Consider the following 26,643-nt stretch of genomic DNA (forward strand, 5'->3'; position numbering starts at 1 on the left):
CTCCCTCCGGCACACTGAATGGGAATATTAAGCTGTGGGTTGCATGTTTCCTTCCTAAGCTATTTTATCTCAAACTTCAAGTTTTCAGTTTGATCTCCTCTCACAGTCAACTGTAGAGCACATCAATGACAGTTCTTGTCCAGACATTAGAGACAAACTAATAAAAATAAATCTCTTTTCACAATCAGAGAAAACCATTCAAATTCTGAAAGATGCTTTTCCTGGTAAAAGTGACGATAGCTTCCAGTTGTAGTATGTTTGTCTTGTGGTTTTCAAAATATTTTCACGTGTTCTTGTTTTCTTCACAGAAAACTTTGCTCCACCAGCCGTGAGGGAAGACGCCAGGTTGGGGGCTCAAGTTCTCGGAGCTGGTTGGCTTTAGGGAGAAGGAGCTGCTGCCCAGGTCCACCCCTCTCTGGTCCCGGGAAATTTACTACAACTAGCTGGCCCTCAAAGCGAAGACAGCCTGGTCCCTCCCCTCGGCCCAACCTCACCGCGGCAGTGACGCCGACGTTGGTGCCCTGCAAGGCACAGATGAGGATTTTAGGGGCCAGGTTCAGAAAATTGTTTCCTGCTCGAATTCAGCTGAACCAAAAGGAAATGGAGTATCTCGTGCTAGTCCTTTAGTTTAGACTAGGACTCCCCTCAAGATAATGTGGCTGATAAGATGGGACAACACCCACATCTAATCAGAAAACCCAACCTTAAAAATCAACTAAGAAACTGTGTGTGTGTGCGCGTGCGCGTGCGCGTGCGTGATAGGGTTTTCTGTACGTAATCTCACAAGAGCATCGGGACTGATAGGGCTGAAATGCACTATGGTAAAATGGCCTGACGGCGGAGGCGGGGCCACCCAGAGATCACAGGTGACAACCCAGATTCAGCAGGCTGATTGCCAGGGGTTTTGAACCACAGCTCTGCCCTCAGAGTGACCTTGAGAAGTCACTTTACTGCGAACGTTTCCTCATTTGTAAAATAAAGCCGATGAGGACAGTACTTACTGCAGATGCCAGTTGTGAGAACTGAATGGTTTAATGTATCTGGCACCCCTGCAATGGTGCTATATACGTAGGAGCTCTACTTGCTACACTGGAACTCTAAACTTTTTAACACCAGAATCTAGACAAAGGGCCTGGTACATATACATTCGAGGTCTGCTGAATTAAACTAAGCCCCTCCTAATTTCAGAGCACTATTTTTTGGGGAAAAATATGTCTAAGGAAACAGTATAAAATAGGACAAGGGCTAAAACTTCACAGTCCAAGAACAGCTAAAAAAGAGTGAGTCTTCGGGTCTAATTCCAGTTCTATTTAACTCAACCTGTTCCAGCTTCCGCACATCATTGTCCTAAATCTCCGTGGTTTGGGGTTACGTCCCACAAGGTGATCCAAATTCAGTCCCCTTACTTTGATCGCAGGGGTGACCTGGCTCACACGTATCTCGGTGCCTTTGAAGATGTCCTCCATTTTAAGCGAATAGGCGGACATTTCCAGTTTTCGGCACGTCTTGGGGGTCCTAGTGCGTGAAGCCATACGTGCACTAGGTCCCTTGACTGTAAGCCCAGGTGGAAGTTCCAGCCCCAATGACCTTGATGGGCAGTCCCCAAGCTTCCTCCGTTAAACATCAGGGTTAAACAGGTTCTTAAAAGGAGGGATTTTACTACTCTAAGAAGTGACAAACGCTTTATTACCCAAAGCAATAATGTAAAAAAATCAAGTGACGTTATGACGACTCTTAAAGCTCTGATGATTGCTTCATTCTGAAGCAATATATACTTGCTTTATAAAGGGGTGGGGATAAATTTAAGCAAAAAAAAAAAAAAAAAAAATTGGGCAGGGGGAGATTACTTATAATTCCATTATTAATTTGGTGAAGATCCAGCTCCAGAATTCAGGTAATATTTTTCCTCATTTCGGCAAGCTAAATTTCACATCTGGCTTCAAATGGAATTGTATTTTGTAGTCCTGCCTATTCGATGGGGAGAAAATCCAGAAGTTTGTCAGCACATTCTGTTGGCAAGGTACAGGGGACAGAGACCAGAAACAAAAACTGGTAGGTCCCCCTTGAAGGCAATCTGGCAGTAACTAGCTGAAGGGCAAATGCATTCACCCTGTAATCCAGACGTGCTTCTGGGAATTGCTGTGTGTGTACACGACGACTCACTGCATTTACCGTTTATAAAAACAAAAGGTTATAAACAACCGGAATGTCTGTTGAAGGGGTCAGTTAAATAAACCATGGGATCCCCACAGTGACAACCACACGCAGTGGAGAGGGGACCAGCCGCCGTGACAAGAATGAGGAACTCTTTCCGCTGACGGGGGAGAGAGAGCCATGTCCACATCAGTGTGCTACTTTCCATGTAAGAAAGTGGTTAAAAAAGAACAAGGCACATGTATATTTCTACTTGCGTTTCATGTTTTGTGTAAAGAAAACACTGGAAAGGTACTGACGTAAGGGTCACCTGTAAGGCCAGGTGGTGGCAGAGGGGTGGCTACTCTGTCATGGGAGAGATTGAGAGCTTTGTGTCTTTTTATGTAGTTTCAGTTTTTGAATTGTGTGACTTACCAGTAAAAATCGACTTACCCCCAAATTAATGAAATTTAGAAAAAAAGTGGTGAGCTTCCTTTCCCACCTCTTCTAACCGCTAAACCACTAAATGGAACCGAGTGCGCCAGAGCTGTGGGTTACACGGGGGCTGGTTGGAAGAGACACTATGATTAGCGACCCGTTAATGTGCCACTTTCCACTTCCCATGTTCAAGGGGAACACGGTTTGTTGGTTCTCTTTCTCCTTATTACTGTTAAAGGAAGTATTTTCTAACTGCTCCAGGTTTTCTAAGCTCCAAAGAAATTCTAGCAGAACCTAGCAGCGCCAGAAGTTTTAAAGTGTTAAAAATCAGCTCTAAACCGTTTACCCTCAGGTCGGTAATAGGCATACATTTTTCCACATTGTATACCAGAATAAACATTTTTCTACAGCCTTGGAGAAATGCTTTAAAATTTTTAAATGGCTTTCAAAATATTAGGCCATGTGTTTCCAGCATTTCCTTCAAAACGTTATTGCATCATTCTGCAAAACGTGTTCGATCTCCAGCGGTTAACTATGTTAAAATGTAAAGTTATAAAAATGTGAAGATTTCTGTGTTTTGGATTATTTTCACGTGGAAGGAACATGCAACATTAACATAGTTACTAGGACAAGTGTTTTCATCTCTGCTTCAATGCCAGGTCTGTAGGCTGCGAGAACCACAGCCTGGTCGTGGGAGAAATATTAGGTATCTCCTCAGTTTACAGATGGGGAAACTACCGAGCCAGAGGGGGTTTAGCCATTCGCTAGTCACACGATCGGTTAACAGCAAAGAGAAGCAGCCAGTCCTCTCAATGTTAACCCAGCATTCAAGCTGTCAATTCTGCCACAGCCCTTTCTTTGATGTGAGACCTGCCAGCCTCAGGAAAAAAAAAAAAGCAAGGCTAAGGTATCCTTCCCGGCTCCAGATTCCTGCTGGAAAATCTTCATCACCTAAGTCACCTGCTGCCTTGGGATTTAAAAATAGAATTAACTTCCTGGAGAGAGGGCACACGAATGGGATGGAATAATGGCTAGGCTGTCGCTGTCGTTCCCATCGCAGTCCATCTAGCATGTCACTGACCTCCAAACACCCAAGAGGCGGCCATTACAAAAGTACCCACTTTCATTCAGAGCTGAATTTTAAACAGAAATTGTGTGGGGGATGTTTACCAATCAACAGGAAACACCTGCAGTGGGCTGCCCGTTTGCAGAACTGCAGATTTAAGGGAAGTTGGCGAGGCGAGTGTTTGCTTTTCCTTTTTTTCAAGTATCTTCACTGACATCCCTGTTGTTGAGGGCACCACCTTTAAAGTTTGTAACAAAGTGAAAACGTTTCAAGTACTAAAGATGGTGGCTTCCCCACAATGGCAAATTTCAAGAGTAAATCACTTGGCCAACTGGATGTGATGGGTATGGCGCTGGTTCCAGTAAATTTCAACTCCCACTCCAGTCTCAGCCTGTCAGACCCTGAGAAGGCTGGAATTACCAAATCAAAGGGGATTTTAGTGTAACTGTGAAACCTACATGGATAGAACACAGAACAACTAGTTCCGCAGTCAAAACAATGAACACCAAAGCTGCCCCGGTCCAACACAATCCATCTACTTGACAGAATCGGAGGGACTCATTTTAGAAGTCTCAATTTTTTTGGAAACCGACATAAACTTAGGATCAAGGGTAAAGCAAGCTAAATTTACATCTCCCTCCCTCCCCACACTCTTACTTCAAAAATCCTCGGACATGAGGCTGGTGAGAACAGGACCGAACCGACTGCTTGACTAAACGGCTCCAACATCCAACAAGAAAATTTAAACCTGCTGTCCTAGGGACTCCTGTCCCAGAGGTGCTAAATGACACATCCAATTGGCCGTCAAGGTTCGGCTGTTCAGAGCGACAGGAGAGGTACAGAGGAAAGGCCGAGTTGAACTTCTCTGAGTAAAAATACATAAAACTCTTTCTCCAGTAGCTTCGAAGAGATAAATATTCACTTTTATAGTGCAAAAGACAACGTACTAGCGAAACAGGCCAAATGCTTTACTTTAAAAATGTGCCTTTGTGGGAAAACCACCATGTTCAGTATTTTAAATCTTTCCATTCTGGAACTGAAGCAGCAAGCATTGCGATTTCAGTTTATGAGGAGAGTTTTGTTTTGATTTTTAAAACTGGATTATAAAATGCGTAACTAGCTCTTGCCACTTTTAAAAGTCCTAAATTTGGTGTATAAGACAGTGTACAAGTAGCAGTGTCTCTTCCAGCCATTATAGAAAGCAAAAAAAACAAAAAAAACAAAAAAAAACCACATCGCAATATCAATCATGTGGCTATTTTAAAAGTTTATTTGTTTTAACTAGCCCACAGACCCAATTCGTTGAGAGCTGAGCTGATTTCTTTCTCGTACATGGTCAATGGACCCTGGTCACGGTAACTTTCTTTCCACCCCCTTCCAAAAAAGTCAGCAGCTTCCATCACGATGCACATTTTCAGTTAAAATTGTCAATACAACCCTCAAAATGCAAGTTTATTGAATAAAGCTGAGAAGAGCAGTAAACAGACGAAAAACGCATCCACCTAAATAAAAAAATTCACGTATTTACAAAGTTCGGTAACTGTTAAGTTTTCACATGCAGAGGTTAACGCACAGGAAAGCGTCAGTAGTGTCTGGGTCTTAAAATGCTGAAAGCGATGAGCAGACACACGAGCATTAAGGTTTAGCTACAGGTCGTTCGCGGACCCGCGTGGTCCCCACGTAGTCACACGTTCTAGTTCCGATTCCTCCTTCTTAGGCACAAGCAAATCGCCACTTTCTTGGTGATGGTTCACAGCGACCACTAATGGTGTCGAACTGCAGCAGCAAGTTCAAATATCCCTTCATTGACAGAACCATCCATCCCACCTGGAATATGCAACATGCTTCGAAGAACAGAATTTTAAATGCCGACATTCTACTCATAAAAATGTGACCAGAGAAACACAAGTAGTGTCTGTGCAACACAGCGCGGTGTTTTGTACAGGCATCGTTAAGGCCGTGGGAGTCTATACACTAAACGTGTCCCTGTCCACAGAGCTCGCTGCCGACTGCACTGAGGGCTCACGCGTCTGGGGATGCGCCGTCCGCCTGGGTGCTGCTTAACAAAAGAAACGAGATCACACACGGTGTGAGGCAGCACCGAGCAGGTGTACCATCGCGTGTCATCTGCTCCGGTGGCCTATGTGAACAGTTTACGGGAGAAGCGGTAGAAATATGTCCCATCGTGGATACAGAGATCACTACGCTACACAACATGTTCATGTTAAGCTTACACATCTCCGTATCGCAGAGGCCAGCAACGAGCAGCCGCGACTCAGCTCTGTGTGCCATCACTGCACAACCCGTGGACGGGCCGCACGACCACATTAGGTAAAGCAGGCAGGTCCAGAGTTGTCACAATAATCAAGGTCTACTGGCACCAGGCGAAAGAGCGCCAAACCTTACGTCAGTAAGAGAGAAGAATAAGCATTTTCGTTTGTAAATCTCTCTTGTGCTGAAAGTCAACTTCAAGACTGGATATAAAAAGTCAGGAGTTGCTAACGGCTGGGCACAGAAAGAACGAACAGATGTTTGAACGAAGTCCGACATTCTTAACACGGTTTTATTATATCGGCTGGAATGCTCTAAATTCATGAAAGCTTTTGAGAAAATCTTTAATTCCCAACCCCTTAAAAAAGTGTGTTGAACCAGCAAAAAAAAAAAAAAAAAAGAAAGAAGAAGAAGAAGTAGAAGAAGAAGAAATATAGAAGTAATTAAGTAATGATCAGGACAGATACAAAACAGCATGCCTTAGTTCCTCCCATGCCCCCAACTGCTATCTGGGGAAGAATTCTCAGAAAGCAGAATGTTTTTGAAACTCATCATGTGAGATGTCGCCAGTGTAAAGAACCAGATCTGCTGCCTCTGCTCACTCTCTGCAGACCATTTTTTTTTTGAATTCCTAAGGTGTAGTTATACATTTCACATGCATTTGCGGGATGCGTAAACATTATGTTTATATCCCACATGAGTCAGGCTAAAGTTTTTCTAAATACTGTGTGGCACTAGACACTCCATGCTGTATCGTCAGTATCAGTATTAAGCTACTGGACTCTATAATGAAATATCATAGGTAGACATTTACCGAAAACCAATATAAAAACCTGGCCCAGAAAGACCAGAACAGAAATATGCAATTTTCTTGATATAAGATGGTCAAAAGTGTGTGTTTTTTTAAAAACAGCTCTACACACCGTGTGAGACGAGTGTGTATGAGAAGCCTTTTTGTGTGTGCTGACTTTATTATGACAACTCTAGCTGATTCTTTATGAAGGATTAGGGATACACATCTTCAGCAGTGCACATGAGAAATAAACTCTGAAAAAGGCCATTTCTTGGGTTTAGGAGGGACCGTATTTTGGGAGGTGCTTCAGAGGAACGGACAATAATTCTAGGGTCATAGCCAGGAAGGACTGAAGACTTCAGGAGGCGCTTTTCAGCTTCTTCTAGATTTTGAATGTTGAATAAGCCACTGAAGTGTGATATCTAAAGATGGAGGGAAAAAAGGTGTTAAGATACGGAAGTTAAACTAAACAACGGAGATCACATTTAAAATGCAGCTAATTCAAATCGCGTGCCGGGCCCACTCTTAACTGCTTTTCGGCATCTATACTGCCGCTTCCCATCACCTGAGCCTCAAGAGGACAATGTGAGGACTGACGAGAGACTGTAAGAAACATGCCGTCCTTCATTCACCCCCAACTTACCGACTGCCTGCAAGGTCAGGTATTGTATGTGAAGCGCCGAGAACAGAGATACGGGCGACCCGCCTCTGCCCTCAAGGAGCTTGGAGTGTCACAGCTGGAAAACATGTAAGTCACCACTGGGGGTGGGGGGCCGCCCCATGGAACTCGAGGCAAAAGAAACTGTGGAGCCCTGGATGGACCGCAAGTGGTAAGAGGCGGCTGAAGCAGAGGACGGGGCCGGGGTGCCACTCATTGCCAAGGCTAAGGCAGGGTTGCCCAGCCTCGCCCCTGACATTTTGGGCAGGTTAATTCTTCGCTGGACGGAGGGGAGGCCCCTCCCTAGGTACGGCAGAACGTTTTTCGACATTCGCAACCTTTACCACTAGATGCCGTTATCACCACTGCCCTGTCTCAGTTATGAAAACCAATGTCGTCTCCAGACATCCATCGCTAAAGGGCCCAGGGGCCAAAATCCTCCTTGCTCGAGAACCACAGGGCTAGAGGGAGCCAGATGATCTTGGATGTCATTCTAAGATGCTAAGAAATCTGGACTTTATTCTCAAGTCAATAGGAAGGTATTGGCGAATTTTAGACAGGAAAATTATGTTTATTTTAGTAAGATCGACAATGGCAACAGGAGAGAACACCTTGGAACACTGCCGACATAGTGACTATCGCAATGGGACGAGGAAAGTGACGACGGCCTGAAGCGAGCCAAGTGCTGTGGAGATGGAGAGGAGCAAAGCGAGAAGAATGAGTACGATGTGGGACTGACGGGCCTTGGTGACCGACGGACGCAGTGGGCGAGAAACCACCTTCGGGCCTGAATGAGAGCGTGGGCGGAGCTGGTGACTGACGCAGCGGCAACGGAAGAACAGCCTTGGAGAGAAAAGACTGAGAGTTCGGCCCCAGGCACATCGAGTTCGAGGTGCAGAAAGTAATCGTAATGGAGATGCCCAACAGGTGGCTTTAGCACATGGACCCGAGTCAGAGACAGGCTGGCAAGACACCACCACACAGGGCCACCTGAAACCACAGGAGCTGAGATGAGCCAAGAAAAGCCCTGGACTGAGAAGTCAGCTAGGTCGAACACTGAAGTCCTGCCCTGGGGTTCCTTACAATGTGTCGGTCACCGAGTGTAAGTGAGCATCCATTAGAAGCGTCACCCTATTCTCCAAGCCTGAAAGATGAGCGTAAATTCAACCTCCCAGTTTCCCAGCTCAGATGCGTCAGAGAAACTCTAAGGCTCATATTCACGGAACAGCCTGGAGCTGAGACTGACCCAACAGGACCTGCTCACAGACGTGGAGACGACGGTGCTGAAGCAGGCCGTCTGCACTTCACGGGGGGGACGGTGGCCTACGAGAGCAAAGCCACACGCGTCTGAACTGAAGGGGGAAAAGGCAAACAGAGAAGTGACAGGACCAGGTCTGAGTATTTCAGAAACCCCGACTCCCCAAAAATCTTTTGGACACTGGGCCGATGGATCCTTAAGATTAGATAAAAAGGCAGAGAAAAAATAAGACAGCCGTCTGCCATGACAAAAAGGGTCACAGGGATGAGCCCTCTTGACAAAAATCATCTTCCCAGATGGAATCTGTTCTCCACGTGGTTTGAGGACAGGTTACGCGTGGACCACACCAGGAAGCTGGAAGTGTAACTAACATACAACCCACGCACAGTGCGCTGAAATGCTTTTTGGAACGATTTAGTAAACTGATAAATCTGATACTAAACTGTGTTATAAAAGCTGAAACTAAGGAGGATGTTCTGACTTGACCACCCAAGCAGTCTAATCTATCTGGCTGTTAGCTGTATTTCTAGCTCCAAAGAAACAGGCATTCTGATGAAAAAGTACTCCCCGAGAGTCTAGTTAAAAGTGGGTCAGTTTCCTTGGGCGCGACAACACTGAGTGAACCAGGAGCTCGACCAGCACAAACCTGAGGACCACAGGGCTAGACAGCGACCTCCAAACATCAGCCTCAAACAGCACACAAGTTCTCGCTGACTTTCCTGCACTGATAAATAGCTCAAGAGACTTTTTCAGAAAAGCATCTGGCTAGTTTTTCATGGTGGTAAAACAAAGGATTTATTTTCTCCCTTCAAAGACATTCCCCGCCCCCTCGTTTCAGGAAATCGTAGAGAAACTATAATGGAGTACTAGATTTACAAAATAGCACAATGTACCAAGTTACAGTCAGTAAAAACAGGGTTTCTCGACCTCACCACTGACATTCTGGCTGGACAGCTCTGCTGTGGGGTGTGTAGGGTGTGTGGAGCATCCCTGGTCTCTACCACTGGACGCCAAAATCACCCTCCTCATCATGACAACCAAAAATGTCTCCAGACACGACCGACTGTCTCCTGGAATAAAAACCCCTCAGTGAGAACTACGTATGTGTAAAGCAACATTCTCTGGGAGGCGCCCCTCAAAGTTTAACAAGAGTTTCCCCCAACATAGGAAAGAATTTTAAAAAAAATAAACACAAATTCACTTTAAATACTTGAATAGTCTCTTTTCAAGTTAACCGAATGCTCCAATGTAAAAAGTCACTAATTCTATCCATTTAACAGAGAGGACTTGGGTCCATCAGCAAAGGACTGGGCTCAGATTGCTTTGGGTGGTCTTTAAAGGGAGCCCAGAACCGGCCAGAAAATGATCAACACCTGAGCTCATCAGAACATACTGGGGGGTGGAGGGTGGGGTGTGGAAGGGGGTGAGACATAGACTAGAACTGACTTGGGAAAAAAGTTAAGTACGATGAGAGCCTATGTATTGAATAATTTTAGCTAAGAGACTAGACGTGAGTCATACATACTTATTCTTTGTGGATGCTAGATTGAACGATGTCCCCTAAAAATTCACATCCACCTGGAACCTGAGAATTTATTTGGAAATAGGGTCTTTGCAGATGTGATTAGTTAAAATGAGGTCATATTAGATTATGGTGGGTCCTAACCCAATGACGTGTGTCCTTATGAGAAGAGAGAACAGCCGCACAGAAACACAGACAGAGGAGAAGGCCACATGAAGCTGGAGGCAGAAACTGGAGTGACACGGCGACAAGCCCAGAATGTCCGAGATTGCGGAGACGCCCACAGCTCCGAAAGGCAAGGAAGGGTCCTCCCCTAGAGCTGTCAGAGAGAGCAGGGCCCTGCCGCCGCCTGCTGAACGTTAAGGAATACATTTCTGCCGTTTCGAGCCCCCGGCCTGTGGCACCGTGCCACGGCAGGCCCTAAGCAGACGGAGGGCACCTTGGGCTCATACCACCAGTGGAGTGCTAACACACTGCGTTAATCCACTGGTTCAATAAAGAAAAAGTGTCATAGTGCCCAAGCACCAATTTTTGTAACGTCTTATTTCAAACATCATTTTGTTATAAAGCACAACTGGATACTTAGCTCTAATTAATACAATAAATTGATATCCCAGATGCTTCACCACTTCATGCCTTTATTGCATCTATTTCTTTAAATGCACAGAACAGATGCAGGACGTTTTATTTGTTGTCAAAAGCTATAATGTCTACCCTTTTTCCTGAGGCAAAACAGTACTCTATAAAGAAGCCTCTTAAACAGCCATGGGGATAATAAACAGTAAGACTCATCAGACACCCCATCAGACATTTCTTCCAAAAACACGTTACTTCTTACCTATATTATCCTTTTCTTTGCAAGAAATTGAATAGCAGCAAATTTCTCTATCCTGAATAGCAGACAGATTCCTATAAGAAGCAACATTAAGAGAATAAGTCTGTGGTTAAAACAGCTGTCATACTTATCACTCTTTGCTCAATTTACTTTTTTTTTTAATTACTAAATGGAAGAAATTATTTTATTACTACTAAAAATTTAGCAATTCATTTCTCCGGTAGGCCAAGTTTATGTACCTAAAAACATGGCTACGACCATCGCTGAATAATGCAACAATGCTAAGAAAGTCATGGGCAAAAAAGTACAATTTAGAACCAAATTAAAAAAAAAAAAAGCCGTCATTCATTCTAAGACATACATTTTTTCAATTAGCTGTTTCTCATCCAAGGCGTTAGGAAGGTCTCTCTTGTTTCCAAGGACCAGCACCTTTAACAAAGAAGAGATATTAAGAGCCACCTCAACATCAGAAATGCCACAGAAGCGTATCACATTCACATCCGCAGACGCCGACGTGCCAGGACAGTAAGGCGAGTTTGTGGAACTGGTGGCCTATCTCGCTCACTTAATCGTTCGAATTAGCGTTCGCTTTAACTTCCACATGCACAGGTCCTTCATTCAGTACGTGGCTGCCAACTTCTATTTCAAATATCTTAGTCTGTGGGGTGTGCATTCTGCTATTTCTTAATAAATCTTTACCAAAATGCGAGTATGATCTTAACCCAGGGTAGAGGAATGGTTTTTAGCCACTTTTAAATCTGTGAGCCGTCAATCATGTGAACATGTAAATAAGCTTTTAAAATTCTGGCTCCACCCTACAGAATATCATGAATGAATACTCTAAGTCAATGGATAAGTCTGGGGATCAGATGAATACAGTAGCTACCAACTCTCAGAATAAATGTCATCTGACTGCTACATGTGCTTTGAAAGAGGAAAGCAGAGATGATGGGCTTCCCGCCTCGCTGCCCTCCAGAAAGCAAAGAATGTGAGCACAGATAACATACTTGGTAACATCCACGTCCTAAGTCAGCGTCTTCTAAAAACCAGCAGCTCTGGCCCACGCTAACAAAGTACACGCCATGACTCCTCGTCAGACCTTTTTCTTTCACCTAATACCCCCACTCCCACTCCCACCTCTGGACCCTAACCGCGTCTACTCGCAGGCCCTAGACTCTTGCTCACACAAAGGACACAGAGATGAGGACAGAGACGCAGAGTGCCGGGGGCACTGGCAGCTCTCATGGGCAGTCGAGAGCCAAGAAACAAATCTTGGTGTGCCGGTCCGCCCGCCGTCCTTCCCCAACTCGCACCCGCCCATACCCCGCTCCTACTCATTTAATCCTTCGAGCTGAACCTGCCGAGTCTCTAACACGTCATGGTCGTTTGCAGCAGCTGCTGCCCATGGGGCTGCCCGGCGTCCTAGCCCCGTTCCTACGTTTCAGAAATCTCCCACCTATGAACCTGCCTCCCAGTAAAGCTACTTGCTTCTGCGGGTAATTTCCCTCCCGGCTTTCTTTTCTGCTAGAGCGTGGACACAGCATCTAGGGTCAACCTGAACTCTGACTGCAGAGCCAGTGATGCAAGAAGCAGAGAGAGAACCCATTCTGACAGGGAAGGGCGCCAACTTCCCAGTGCTCGCAACTAAGAAACCTCCCGTGACCAAGGCAAAACTGACTTTGCCATAGTATAGAGAACTTGTTTTTAACGCAGAAGAAAAAGAAGAGGCTTTAAAGTCAGATCGACATGGATTCAAACTCGGCTGTGCAACATACTAGGGCCATGTGATCCTGTGTGAATAACAACCGTTACAGAGGAGGAATAATGCCACCGACTTCGACATGTGAGGATTAACTGAGATACTATACCTCAAGTGTCAGACGCCCATGAGCTTGTCACGAGGCCGGAGCCTGGCCCTTTCCCAGCATTCCTTAACTCAACGAATGGCACCACCTTCCAGCTAATCGCACCAGGAACGAGGGATCGCTCTCTACACCCTCCCTTTGAACCCATCTGAGTCTGATGGACTGTGTTTCTAACTATCGTGAAAATCTGTGTCCTTCTGACCGTCATGTCTCCTGCCACCGTAACCACGGCACTGTGATCTGCCAGGGACACTTCACCCGCTTCCTGATGCCACCCTCCCCACAGTCCTTCCTGCCACTTCGATCCATTCTTCAATGGAAATCAGAAAAATTTCAGTAATAAATCTGATCGTTTAAAATACTGCAATGGCTTCCTACACAGTCCAGCCCAGCGCAGCCTCCTTTAGTGCCCTGGCTGCCACACGGCTCGCCACACTCTGCCCACGCCCCGGACTGTGCTCTGTGCTCCAGACACTGGCCTCCCGCGCCCTGCTGCCTCCCACCTGAGGCCCTTTGTCTGGAACTCTTCCCCAAGCGTCTCTCACTGTCACGTGCTCGCACATGCTCGCATCAGAGCTCGCGTCCCCTCCTTGGGGAGCCCTTCCCGCCTCACGCCAGGCCACGCCTGCCCTCTCACGCATGGCTCTCACGGCCCGCGTGCCTCGCGCTTCACAGCACTTATCACAGCTGTATTATTCGAGCGAGTTCACGGACCTGCCTTTCCCACTAAACCACTAGCTCCGTGAGCGCTGGGCGCGTGTCTAGGCACCTCTGTTCACCGCTGCCTCCAGGCCTGAGCGCCGCCGCCGCCGCCGCCACAGCTGAACGAGGAGCTGGTCAGAAGATGAAGAAACAGCACAGTGCCCGGCACACGGCAGACGCTCAGTAAACGGAAGGCTTCCAGACTTTAAAACAGATGATGCCTTACCGATAACACACGTAACTAACCAACCATATAATTTTAATAATGTAATGACAATCACAGACATATAATATGTAGTTACATATTATGTAAAATAACAAATATTCCATACTTACTGGAATTCCTTGTAACTGTGGTTTATCTAGAAGATTATGTAGTTCATTTCGCGAGGCTTCTATCTTTTCGCGATCTGCAGCATCTATCATGTAACTTTAAAATAAAAATAAAGTGACCTGAATACACCTTCTCCATATTTTGATGATCACAATTAATATTACAGATTTTTAATTTTCTTAAGATTTATACTACTGAAACTGTTAATCAAATTAAAGTCCTGGATCAAGAAAGGTTCAGCACCCCAAACTTTTCAACACTGTTCTTTGGAGTTAATACATGACAGTAGCACATTTATGTCCCTCAGCCCAGAGCCGTATAAACAAAAAATATAAAGAAAACTGTCATTCTATAATTAAAAATTTTAAAGTCTTATGTTAATGGAGTACAATAAGCAAACATCTAAGAAAGACTGTTACTGCCTAAAATAAAAAATAAGACTTTGAAAGTATTGAAAGTAACTCTTTTCCTTGAAACCTAGGTCGACTTGTTAAGGGCAGCGCTTACACGATGGCGTTGACCCCCCTGCAGTACCGCTCCCACATGCTCCGGAACCGGGGCTGCCCGCCGATGTCCCAGATCTGCAATCCAGACAGACAGCTCTCAGTGCAGGCATTCCAAACACACATCGAAGCAGAAAGATCGGGCAGACACGCTCATTTTCAAAACGGTACAGTCAAATGGCTCCTCGAAAACTTGAGCTCACACAAGCTCTTAACCTGGAAGTTCCTGGGGCTTCCGAACTCGAAGTTCATATTTAACATGTTTACACTAAATCTAGTAAGTTCTGCTGGAGCAGAGATTTAGTTTTTGTGCAGTGCTTTGCCTGCTTACCAATAAATTTCAAATACTGAAAACACAGTAATCCCCCCAGACCGGCAGGGAATACGCTCCAAGACCCCCAGTGACGCCAGACACCCAGGACAGTCCCGAACCCCGCACATACTATGTTTTTTCCTATATGCGCATCCTATGATGAAGTGTAATTCATAAACTAGGCACAGTAAGAGATTAACAACAATAACTGATAATAAGATAGAACAATTATAACACAATTAAATAAGGGTGACGAGCACAAGCACTATGATATAGTGACAGCTGGTCTGATAACCGAGATGGCTGAGTGACTAAAAAGGCAGGGAGGGGTGTCTACAGCGGGGAGGTGCCAAACGAAGGGATGACTCACGTCCCAGGTGGGACAGTGGGGACGGCACGAGATTTCATCACACTACTTAGAGGCGCAATCTGAAGCTTACGAACTGTTTATTTCCGGTATTTTCCATTTAATATTTTCACACCATGGCTGACCACAGGTAAGTGAAATCGTGGATAAAGGGGGACTACTGTATATGTCTCTAACACTTCTGGAATCTCCAAAATCATGCATCATCCAGATTTGAATGCCAATACAGAAAACAACAGTTCATTCAGAATCTATTAAAGTTTAATTGTCTGACTGGGTATACATTAACTGCTTAATCATTTCTAATAGTTCTGTAAATAACAGAGTCAACATTCCTACCTAGGTATTTTTCTCATATAAAATTATTTTATCCATGTGAAAGCCACTACCCACAATAATTTCAACATTATGTCTACTATGTAGGGTACTATTCTGGACGACAGGCTGTATTTAAGTCTAAGTCATGGTATTTATCTTCAAGAGGCTTCAGATTTAGCTGTAGGCATGGGTAATATGCAAAAAGAGACACAGACATGAAGTTATGAGCTTCACTAGACGAGCTACAGAAAGATTTCAGTAAACAGCTTCTGTGAGCCACAGGACTGGGTGAAATGGCCGTAGGCCCCAGGCTATAGCAGTAAACTCCCATGAACTACTGAAGCAAAACCCACCACCACCACCGCCCCCTAAAATATGGCCCCTAAAAAACAGTCCAACAATCCATGATTCAAAGTCTTTCTAAAAATAAAACTATGTTAAACTAGTTAACTTTCCCCCATTTTATAGTTTTAATTTTACTTAGCAGTAAAGAAAGAGAAAACTTGAGTTACCATATCTGCTACCTCAAATATAACACTCTATTACCAATACCATAAACAATAATTTGTTTTTCAATATAAAATACTGTTCATGAAATAATGTGACACCACATCCCAAACACTCTGAAAACAGGGGTTTTACTCCTGGGAACATCTAAATCCTAACTCTTACCTCTGCTAACCCAGATGCCACGTTTTCTATGGGCACTTACCCGTCAACTCTTATAATCAGAGAAAGAAAAAAATGCAATTTATACTCTTTTGCAACTGGCCCGTCCATTAGTTAAGAACTGCAAATACTCATGTAAAAAAAACCCCACACAAACAAACAAACAAACAGAAAAATACCTAGCTGTAAATCCTAACTGAAATCGAGTATGACAAGATGACGTACCTTTATTGTGACGTTACCTTTAGTCACTTTCCTCATGTTGAAGCCCACCGTGGGGATCATATCCTCACTGAATTGACCTGACTGGATGAAAGAAAACATGTGAAGTTAGAATAATCAGTGTCCGTTCACACGTGCACCTGCAGAAGCACCTGGCACCAACATTGCTTCTGTACCCGAACCTTAGTCAACAACTCATTGGTGACAATCTGCCTAAAGAAAACATTCCTTACAGCTACATTTCTTGAAGAGGTGCATGACTTTGTTCGTACGAAGATATTTCTTCCATTAAAGAAAGATAGGTTCGAAACTAAGACGAATTTTTATGTACTTAAGTTTTAAAAAAGAAATATTGAACATTACAATTAGGTATGAAAGTTTATTAATTTCCCCACCTATACATACATTTTCATAAAGCAGAAGAAAATCGGAAGTAAAACTTCAAAGTTTTCCATTTTTAGCATTTAAATTATTTTGACAATAACTGTTAACATTCACTGCTGAATAGCTTTCCTGAGTTTGTCTTTTAACAAGGCTTATATTTTGTCACATAAAAGGTCTTCCTTTTATTAATCACTTTTGTTCTCCTTCTGGTTTCTTACCTTTCTGTCATAAGACTACAATTAAATATTTTCTAATAGTATTTGTATGACTTTTTCAAATTTAAATTGTTCGTCCATCTCGAATTTGATAAAAGAGAGTTTCTTTTTCAAATGGATAACCAACGATCATCTCACTCATTTAAAAATCCACACTTCCCAACTAATTTGAAGTGATAATGCCAAATTCCATATAGACAGTTCTGTATCTGAGTCTTTTTCCATTAGTCTATTTACTCCTAAATTAGGACTACACGTCTATATTATGTATTATTCTATATAGCAGATCAAGAATTTAGAATGTTTTTAAAATTGTCTTGGTTCATCTGTCACATTCCAAATAAACTTTAGAAATTATGATATTTAACCACTATCAGCTCTCTCTATTCAGGCACATGGTTTGTCCACTGCGACATTCAAATCTTTTATATCCTTCAGTAAAGTATCAGTTCTTATAACAGATCTTCTGCATTTCTTGTCATATTCCTTATTTTGACTACAGTTATGAAAATTTTCCTAGTGAGTCACAGTTAATATTGCTTTTATATATTTACACATTTGTATGTTTTATCTACCAAACATTAACTTCTCAGTTGACTTCTTCTCAGGTAAACAGCCCAGGATGATGCTCTATTTCGACAAGGGCGTGACTGAACACACAGGACTACTTTCAGGCCCTACCACGGGCCGATGGTTTGCTGGGACCTTATGCTGGCCACGCATGCATTCCCAAACTCTCAAGTCCCAAGCACGACGAAGTCCAATTTTACAAATTAACTCTATATAACTCCCAAAGTTCTACCTCTTTTTTTCCCCCCTGTTCAGTGGCACTTGGGCTCATTTTTCTAAAAGAGTTAATAACTGTAATCACTACTTTCATTTATATTGCAATTCTCAGATCTTTCGCCTATGATTTATATGTGAAAATCCAGTCATATCATAACTATATATATTAAAAACTAGTCATGACACAACAAAAAGTACAACCTGATTAAAAAATGGGCAAAGGCAACACCAAAGGCATGCTCCATGAAAGAAATAATAAACTGGATTTAATAAAGTTAAGAACTTCTGCTCTGCAAAAGACACATCTAATAAAGCACTGTTATCCACAATATACAAAGAACTCTTAAAGCTCGAAAATATGAAAACAAACCACCCAATTTAAAAATGAGCCAAAGACCTTAAGAGACCTCACTAAAGAAGATACACAGATGAGAAATAAGTATATGAACGTCAGGGAACTGCAAGTTAAAACAATGAGATACCACTGCACACCTATCAGAGGGGCCAAACCTGCTGCACTGATAACATCAAATGCTGCCAGGGACGTGGAGCAACAGGAACTCTCTCTCGCTCACTACCGGGGTGAATGCAAACGCCACAGCCACTTCTTACGAAACCAAACACACTCATACCGCACAACCCAGCTATCGTGCTCCTTGGAATTTACCCAAAGGAGGTGAAAGCTTAAGTGCACACGAACGCCCGTCCACGGATGTTTGCTGTAGCTTTATTTCTAGCTGCCCAAACTCGGAAGCAGCCAAGAGCCCTTGAGTAAGTGAATGCATACGCAGACTGTGGTACCTTTGGACAATGGGATATTATTTAGCACTAAAAAGAAATGAGCTACCAAGCCACAAAAAGACACGAAGGAACCTTAAATGCATATCTAAATGAAAGACCCCATCTGGAAAGACTACGTATTGTGTCACTCCAGCAATATAACATTCTGAAAAAGGCAAAACTATAGAAACAGTAAAAAGATTGAGGGGTCGAGGGGTGGGAAGGGATGACCAGGCGGAGCACAGCGTATTCAGGCAGCACCATACTCTGCATACTGTAATGAGGGACACATGTCATTACACATTTGTCCAAACCCTCGAACGGTGTAATGCCAAGAGTGAACCCCAATGTAAACTATGGACTGTGTGGGTGATAACCATGCGTCAGCGTAAGGCATCAGTGGTAACTGAGGTACCGCTCTGTGTGGGACGCTGATAATGGGGAGGCCGTGAGTGCATGGGAAACCTATGCACCCTCCCCTCAAATCCTGCTGCGAACTACTCTAAAAAGCCTTAAAACGAAAAAAGAAAGTGGGCAAAGGACTTAAATAAATATTTTCAAAGAATATAGAAATGGCTAATAAGCACATGTAAAGATGCTTGATATCACTAAATATTAGGAAAATGCAAATCAAAACCACAAAGAGATACTACCTCGCACACACTAGGATGAGCCAGAGACCTTACCGGAGACCTCGTCGCTAGGACGGCTGTCATCAACAAACAAACAAACAAACGACCCACAAGACAAAAAACAAAATAACTACTAACGAGGATGGGGAGAAACAGGGACCCTGGTGGGAACGATGCGCCTGCTGCGAAATGGCCGCTGCTGTGCAAAACGGGGAGGCGGGTCCTCGGAAAATGAAAAATCGCGCCACCACACGATCCGGCACTTCCGCTTCAGAGTACGTTCCCCAAATAACTGGACGCAGGGACTCGGAGAGAGGTGTGCGCCACGTTCACAGCAGCGGCAGTCGTGTGCGACCCACGTGTCCACTGGCAGATGAACGGACAGACACGATGGGCTCTCTTCCCGCAGCGTCATAATACGCAGCCTTAACCTCGTGGATGAATCCTGGGGACGTCGCGCTAAGCGAAGTCAGTCAGTCACAGTAAAACAAGTACTACATGACTCTACCAACGTAAGGGAACTGGAGAAGTTCATAAAAACAGACCTGGAATGGTTGCCGAGGGCTGGTGCTCAGTGGGCGGGGATTTCGGTTGGGAAGGTAAGTTCTACAGACAGCGGTGGCGGTTCCGCAGCTGCGGGCACGTACTAACCCCCCCCACCCCCGCCCCGACTGCACGCTTAAAAAGAGTTAAGGTGGGAAATTTTAAGTTCTGTGTATAAGAAGAGGCAATTATCGTTTTATAGGAAATAAATTCCCAAGGTCACATAGCTCCATAGTGGTGGGTTGTATTTTTCTTAAGGAGTGCCACTGTAATTACGTCTAGAGGCTTTAATTAATCTCTGAGGAGAGGTCTATGTGAAATAACGTCTCATTTATTTGGTATCAGCAGGAAATAAGTACTTTACATAATGAAGCAGCCAGAAATTGTAGCTAAACTTTTTAGGTACCAAAACTTTGAAACCAGCTGGCACAGAAAGCTTTCTAAAATGTAATACATACTTGGCTAACTTCTCACGCACGAATCCACAGAACATGGTTTATTGTGTTCTTGGTGTATCAGAGTTATTTTATCAATTGTAAAACAAGAACACTAAATTAGATAACCTTTAAGGACCCTTCTGGCAGTACAACCGTATGATTCTGAACAATGAAAGGATGTGGGGGCTGCATCACACTGGGGTGCCCTGAACTTTCTCGGATGTTCATTCATCACTTTCTTCACCATTACTTCTCACTGCTGGCAGATGCCAACAATAACTTCCCCTAATTCAGTTGCTACTGCTAATCTGTAAAGGCTGAAAATTAGGTAATCAAATCCTTGGTTTTCAATCCCAAATGTCTTGAGTACAACAAAATGTTCAATCGATATTTGTTAACTCTGATGCACGGATTCTGTGGTTAAGTACTTTATAGCTTTAGAAGCATTTTCTACTTCCCGGTGTCAACTCACAACAGTCACTTTTCAAAGCTTATGTTGAGTAACGAAACCACGCGGTTGGCAGTTGTGCTCTAGACGACCGAGAACTTGTTTCCATGCTGTGGAAAGGCCACTAAACTGAGCCGAGCAACTCAGGAGAGAAATAGATGCTTAAAAATACTACTTAACTGTGTATCATTCTATTTATTTAAACAAATTTAACAAACAAATAACACCAAGCACTGTTTTAAGCACTTAATCAATATTAATCAATATTAATGTATTTAATCCTGTAACAACCCTATGAAATAAGTAGCATTATCCTAATTTTTCAGAGAAAACTGAGGCATAGGTGAAGTCGCTTGCTCAAAGTCACATTATTTTAAAGATCTGTTTAGAGAAATAAAAACATGCTTTTATGCCTATTTTCTTAAATAGCATATGAAGCATAAATCAACTTTCCCTTCATCCATGATTACGAGGGGACTCACTGTGACTTCGTGATGGTAGATGGAACTGTAGTTATATCCACGCACACGCTATTAGTCAAAATCGCAAGGCAGCAGCCCTGGAATTTCTCTGGTTGGGCAAAATTTGAAGCAAAATAAGGTGGTAAGACTACCTCAAAGTCAGAGACTCTTATTGCCAGTTACACTACTTACTAACCACGGCAAGACATTCTGCCTTTGGAGTTAATGCACCTTATCTAGAGGAAGTGGGAGCTGGAAGGGTTGCTTAAGCCACTCCCAGCTCTAACAGTTATTGTTTTATTCATAGGCCTCCTGATGAGAAGAAAGTTAAGCAAGAGATAAACGCCTACAACAGTAGAAAGACATGGCTCTCTTTTTCCAAAATTCATCAGCATATCCACGTCTAAAAGCAGACCTTGTCGCTACGAGTTCTGTGAGTTTCAACTCCAGGAGCAGAGCTCACCTAAATCCAGTTCTGCAGATCTTAGCAAATCAGGCAAATGAAAAGGAGAAGGAATTTAAAGGAAAGAGAGGAACAAGGTAAAAGTTAACAACACAAAGAAGGCAGAAAACCCAGGGCAGAGAATCTGTTAGTGAAAGGACACTTCACAGACCACACCCTCAAAAACAATAAGATCAGTGGAGGGGGCTATTCTTTGTAAACAGGTTGCCATAGCAGACAGGCACTGTGCACCGGCTGCTTGTGAACCATGGTGTGACACTGGTGAGAACACCCAAACGCTCATACGCCTCAGTGCCTGAAAGCAGGGAGACGCACATGGATTAGGTTAGTGTTTTCCCACTGCTGTTTTAAGTGAACAAATGCAGAAAGCAAGCTATTAACCTGAGAGCTTCGCTTTGCTTGATCTGTCCATTTACAGACAGCCGATCCAATCGGCTTGAAAAAACAAATGGAAAAATACGTTTTGACAAATGTGTCACAGGTTTTTTTCTCTAAGACTTGTTTTTTTTTTTTAAGGCTTTGGTGACCAAGCTGCTTTGTGAAAACAATGAAGTCGGGAGAACTCAAAACCCTCGTACTAAATGTCTCCTCTTGGCCAAAAGAAACTACTTTCACAGGTCAAGTGGAGCAGTCTTTTTTTTTTTTAAACAACTCATGAGGAGACTCAACTGTTTAACAGCCAAACCTCACACACCTGACAAGTGAAAAGATATGGCCAATAATATGCGTAAGTTAATCATTTTTCTAAGAACTTTTAATTCAAATGTGAAATTATTATCACCACTACTCATTTTTCTAGTTAGTAGCATCAAGATGCTTCTTACATTTCCCCACAAGTGGAATTTCTGATAATAAAATTACTTATATTCCAGCTTACATTAGTAAGAAAAAATGACAACCCGTTTTTTGTTGGTGAAGTACTTAAAATGAAAGGTAAGCAGGTGCTAGATCTAGGGGGACATTTTCACGAGGAGCAGGATTATTTCCACGACCTTAAAGTGTTCCCCCACGAACCACTCCTTAGCTGCAGCGGGGAACACAGGTAATTATACAATAGAGGAATCAGACAACACCTTGACCGAGTGATCAAAATGGCCACCACCACATGGCTCAGATGGACATTATGTACCTCTACAAGTGATATCACATGGACACGCTATCTCCTATGTAGAATGTCAGCTGAGAACGCATAAACTGAATTTAATCATGAGGAAACAGACAAACCCAAAATGAGGGGCATTCTATTAAAAAGGGGGGGCATTTAAAAAAAGTCAATGTCACATAAGACAAAGTAAGGCTATAAAGAGGCTACAGAGTAGAGGAGGCTAAACGGACATGGCGACTAAATGACGTTCCTGACCCTCAACTGGATCCTGTACTGGAGGGAAAAAATGCCATACACGACATTACTGGGCCAAATGACAACACGGGACAGGTAAAATCCGTGATGCACTATCATTTTTTTAACATAATAAAGTTGGTCACTAAACTAGTCATGAAAAAAAAAATCCCTGATTTTAGGAAATACACACTTCAGTATGTGGGAATAAAGGGCTCTTACCTAAGGTGACAAACAGGGTACATGAGTGATAAAGCAAATGAGGTAAAATGTTAGCACTAATCTGATCCCAGTAAAGGGCATCTGGGTGCCCTTTGCCATGTTTTGAATCCTGTAACTCTCCTGAAAATCTGAATTTCCCAATAAAACATTTTGAAATGATTTTTTAATGGGGAAAATAAATTATCACCTGAGCCTAATTATATCAAGGACATCTGGAATTAGAAGATGAATCAGCCATGCCACCACCACCTACGATGACAGTGAAATTCATGAAAACACTGGATCGTAAAGAATTCTGACAACCAGTCCAAGAGAATAAGCCATTGCTAATCTCATTCTGTCACTCAATATTCTAAGAGAATACCAACTTTCAAATGTCTTTGAATGGGAACGTCCATGTTTTATAATTTTGGTATAAGGAGAAAGCCTCTGGACTTTAAAATTAGCAGTATAAAATCTACTCCAATGTTTTAATATCTATTTATAAACTGGAAAGTGGATTAAACATGGTGTGTGCTTCCAAGTCTAAGCTCTTCTCAGTTTTCAGAAAAACGAGACCATTTTAATGTATTTTCCTCATCTCTTCTTTCCAGGCACTTAACACAGTAGTTACCATTGTGAACACACACATTAGTATCTGGGGACTCCCCCCAACCCCCGTACGACACTCTCCAAGGGGCTAGGAAACATACACTCCCTCATACAGTAGCAGGTCAAGAATCAGATAACGTTCATCTTCTCACAATTTTTGAACACCTGGACAATCTTTCCTTAAATAATTTCCCAAAAGAAAATGATCTGTACTCAGTTTTATGTGTAAATCTGGCCCTATTTCCAACTACAGATGTAATTCCTTCCCACAGGATGTCGGTTTAAAAGCAAATGTTAAAAAGATTCATTTGGGCGGTTAAATCTTATTAATCAAAAACGACCTCTCTCAAAATTCCAGTATGTTTGTTTGTTTTGGGAGAAGGGGTTCTCTTCAGTACTTACCATACAGAATTAAGCACTGTGCAAAAACGTCAAATTGCAGGTTCTGACCGCTCTCTCCTGACAGCTTGTTCACTTCCTCCATCCCTGAGTGGTTACTACTCCCTTCCATCTGCCCTTCTTCCTTCCTGAGTCTCCAAAGCTACCGCAGATAGGAGTTTCTGCTCCCAATCAGCTGGCCTTTGATAAATACTGCATTCCTGTCATAGGCGGCAAAAAGACCCACTCCACCCCATAAGATGTTAATAGTTAACTCTTGACTGCTGTTCTGGACCTCACAAAGACCTTGAGCATCGCTGCTCCGCCCTCAGAGGTGCCCTTGACACACTTCCGGACTGAGGACCACTGCTGAACTCTGAATCCACAAAGGTGGTTCTCCAGGTTTTAGTGTTAAACTTGCTAGGTTTTTTTGTTTTGCCTTTTTTTTTTTGAATGTTGTTAAATTTATGGTAATTTGACAAACAATCAGGTTTGCCCTGGGGGGACTAAAGGTGCATAGTTTATTTTTTAAACTAACTGTTGATAGGTTTTATTTATATTGCCAGGACATACAGCACCCCACGCAGTAGCAACATGGATTTTAAAATCGCTCTTTTTGGATGGCAATGTTAAAAAATGAGCGAAAAACTCACTATGTTCTCTCTGACATTAGGCTATGAAAATTCTCTAGATTAGTACTTTTTATAAAGTATAATGGCAGAGGGAGCTCTCCTAATGAAATGCCTGTTATTCTAATTCAACCCATTTGTAACAACTAATAAATCCTTACCGCCTGCTAATACCAAGTTACTCTGCAGCAATCTCTTTGAACAAGACAACTCTGGAGGATTAAAATGTCCTCAAGCCCACAATTTCCGTTAGAAGCCTGAAAACCCTCACTCCTGCTAAGCTCTATTCCTGAAGAAAATTCATTCCAAGTAGCTGCGAATGACTGTTTCCTCTGTTCACTGTTCCTTTCAACCACACCGCTCTACCGATGGTTTTACTAAATCCTCACCCAGAGGGCTGCTGCAGAGAAATTCAACCTGCTCGTCTGTGAAGCAACGTGCTGCTGCGCATCCCCAGCCAGCCACTCGCGACCACGGCGCGGGGGCCGGGGGCGGCATCCTGGCTCGCTGTTCTGAGGATGCGGTAAGGATGCAAACTGGGCCCCGCCCCCAGACCGGCCTTGGAGAGCCAGCAAATACAGTGTCGGCTAACTGGTCCAGTCACTAGAGTCTGGATGTATTTCCCATGAACACCCAGGATCCACCATACTCTTTAATAAACACCCACATCTTTATATAAAAAGACTACGTACTAATCTTGACGTGTAGGCAGGCTGCAGCAGTTCTAAAGTCGGAAGCACGAGGGTGGGGGAATTAGCATACGGATCACATTTTCAGGTCCTGATACTATTCTACTGGTTGGTCTCTAAACATTTCAACTCTTTTTTTTTTTAACTTTTCTTTCCAACTTAAATCCTTTTTCATAAAAAAATGATTTTGTTAATTTAAAAGTTTCCTTCCCTCTTTTTTGGCAGAACTGGGTGTTTCGGGAACTAGAATGAGAGACTCGTGTTCCCTGTATGCCCTTCTTCGTGTGCAGGTGTAGCTTGTAAAGAAGAAAAGGTTATAAAAAGAACAAGTTTCCTTCCAAATCCTTAAATAGGCTTCTATTACTGAACTTAAAAAGGGGGATTCCTCAAACCAACCAAATGCTACAAATCGGTAAGTTAAGTATGTAACAAAAATCCTTCAGTCTTAAGAAAAAAATCCCCAATGGAAAGATGTTAGCATACATCACAAATTTTTAACATACAGACAGTAAAATGAATTTTATGCTCTTTAAAACAAGAAAGCCTAGTCTTTACGAAGATCTATTAAAGCCAGAATTAGAATAAGAAAAGAAAAATTAGAATGTAATAAGGCCCATCCTAAAAAAGTAAAATCACACGACTGATCAATAATTGTCTGAGTACAGTCTAAAGAATCACAGTGGCTGTGGAATTACTCTAAGGTCTCACTCATTTTCTCAGGTGATGGATGTCAAAATACAATAAAGAAGAGGTAGTTGTTAGTCTGGTGGTCAGGACTGAGACACTGCAGACAGTTACACTAGGCTTTAACTGGTCTTACCACGTGCTTAGCTGTATGTCCTTCGTGCATGTTCCTTAACTTGGCAATGCCTCACTTTCCCCAAACGTAAAATGGATAGAACACCAGTCTCTATCTCATAGAGACAGTCTAAAAATTAAAAGAATTAAAACACATAGCGCATTCTGAACAATGGCTGGTTCAGGTATCGGTGCAGGAACAGGAAAAGCATTTGGTATTTGCCACCATCATCGTCACCACACAGAGTCCGTGAAATGAGATGTTTACAAGTAGTTCGCAGGGTTCTGGTTAAGACTGTTAGGGATGCACACTCCACTGTCCCTTTCACTGATGCAGCTGAAAACCTTGGGGAATGCGTGTGCAGCAGCTACCCGAGGACTCTGAAAGTAAGTGGTAGCAGATGGAGCAGAGAAGGAAATCAGAACTCAAATCACAAGCCATTTGGTGCTGTTTCCTAGTTGTCTTTTTTTCCTTTCCTCCTGATTTCCCAGCCTGGATTCAAAGGCAGCCCAACTGCCAGAAACGAACACCAGGCATAAACAGAAAAAGCTCTAAGAAAAGCCTTCTCTTTTGGTCTGAG

The 26,643-nt window shown here is 43.1% G+C and overlaps 1 protein-coding gene across 1 annotated transcript in view; it reads right to left on the reverse strand.

Moving 5' to 3' along the window:
- Window positions 1-4,884: 4,884 nt before the first annotated feature.
- ARL8B (ARF like GTPase 8B) overlaps window positions 4,885-26,643 on the reverse strand; it is a 42,662-nt gene continuing 20,903 nt past the window's right edge. The window contains exons 2-7 of the mRNA XM_039837936.1: window positions 16,271-16,351; window positions 14,383-14,456; window positions 13,878-13,971; window positions 11,336-11,403; window positions 10,978-11,048; window positions 4,885-7,123 (exon numbers count right to left, since the gene is read on the reverse strand). Of these exons, the coding sequence (XP_039693870.1) occupies window positions 7,074-7,123; window positions 10,978-11,048; window positions 11,336-11,403; window positions 13,878-13,971; window positions 14,383-14,456; window positions 16,271-16,351 (438 nt within the window). The 3' untranslated portion in view covers window positions 4,885-7,073. The remainder of the gene's footprint in view (window positions 7,124-10,977; window positions 11,049-11,335; window positions 11,404-13,877; window positions 13,972-14,382; window positions 14,457-16,270; window positions 16,352-26,643) is intronic.

This window comes from Pteropus medius, unplaced genomic scaffold (genome assembly GCF_902729225.1).
Source record: "Pteropus medius unplaced genomic scaffold, Ma_sr-lr_union100, whole genome shotgun sequence".
Lineage (NCBI taxonomy): Eukaryota > Metazoa > Chordata > Mammalia > Chiroptera > Pteropodidae > Pteropus > Pteropus medius.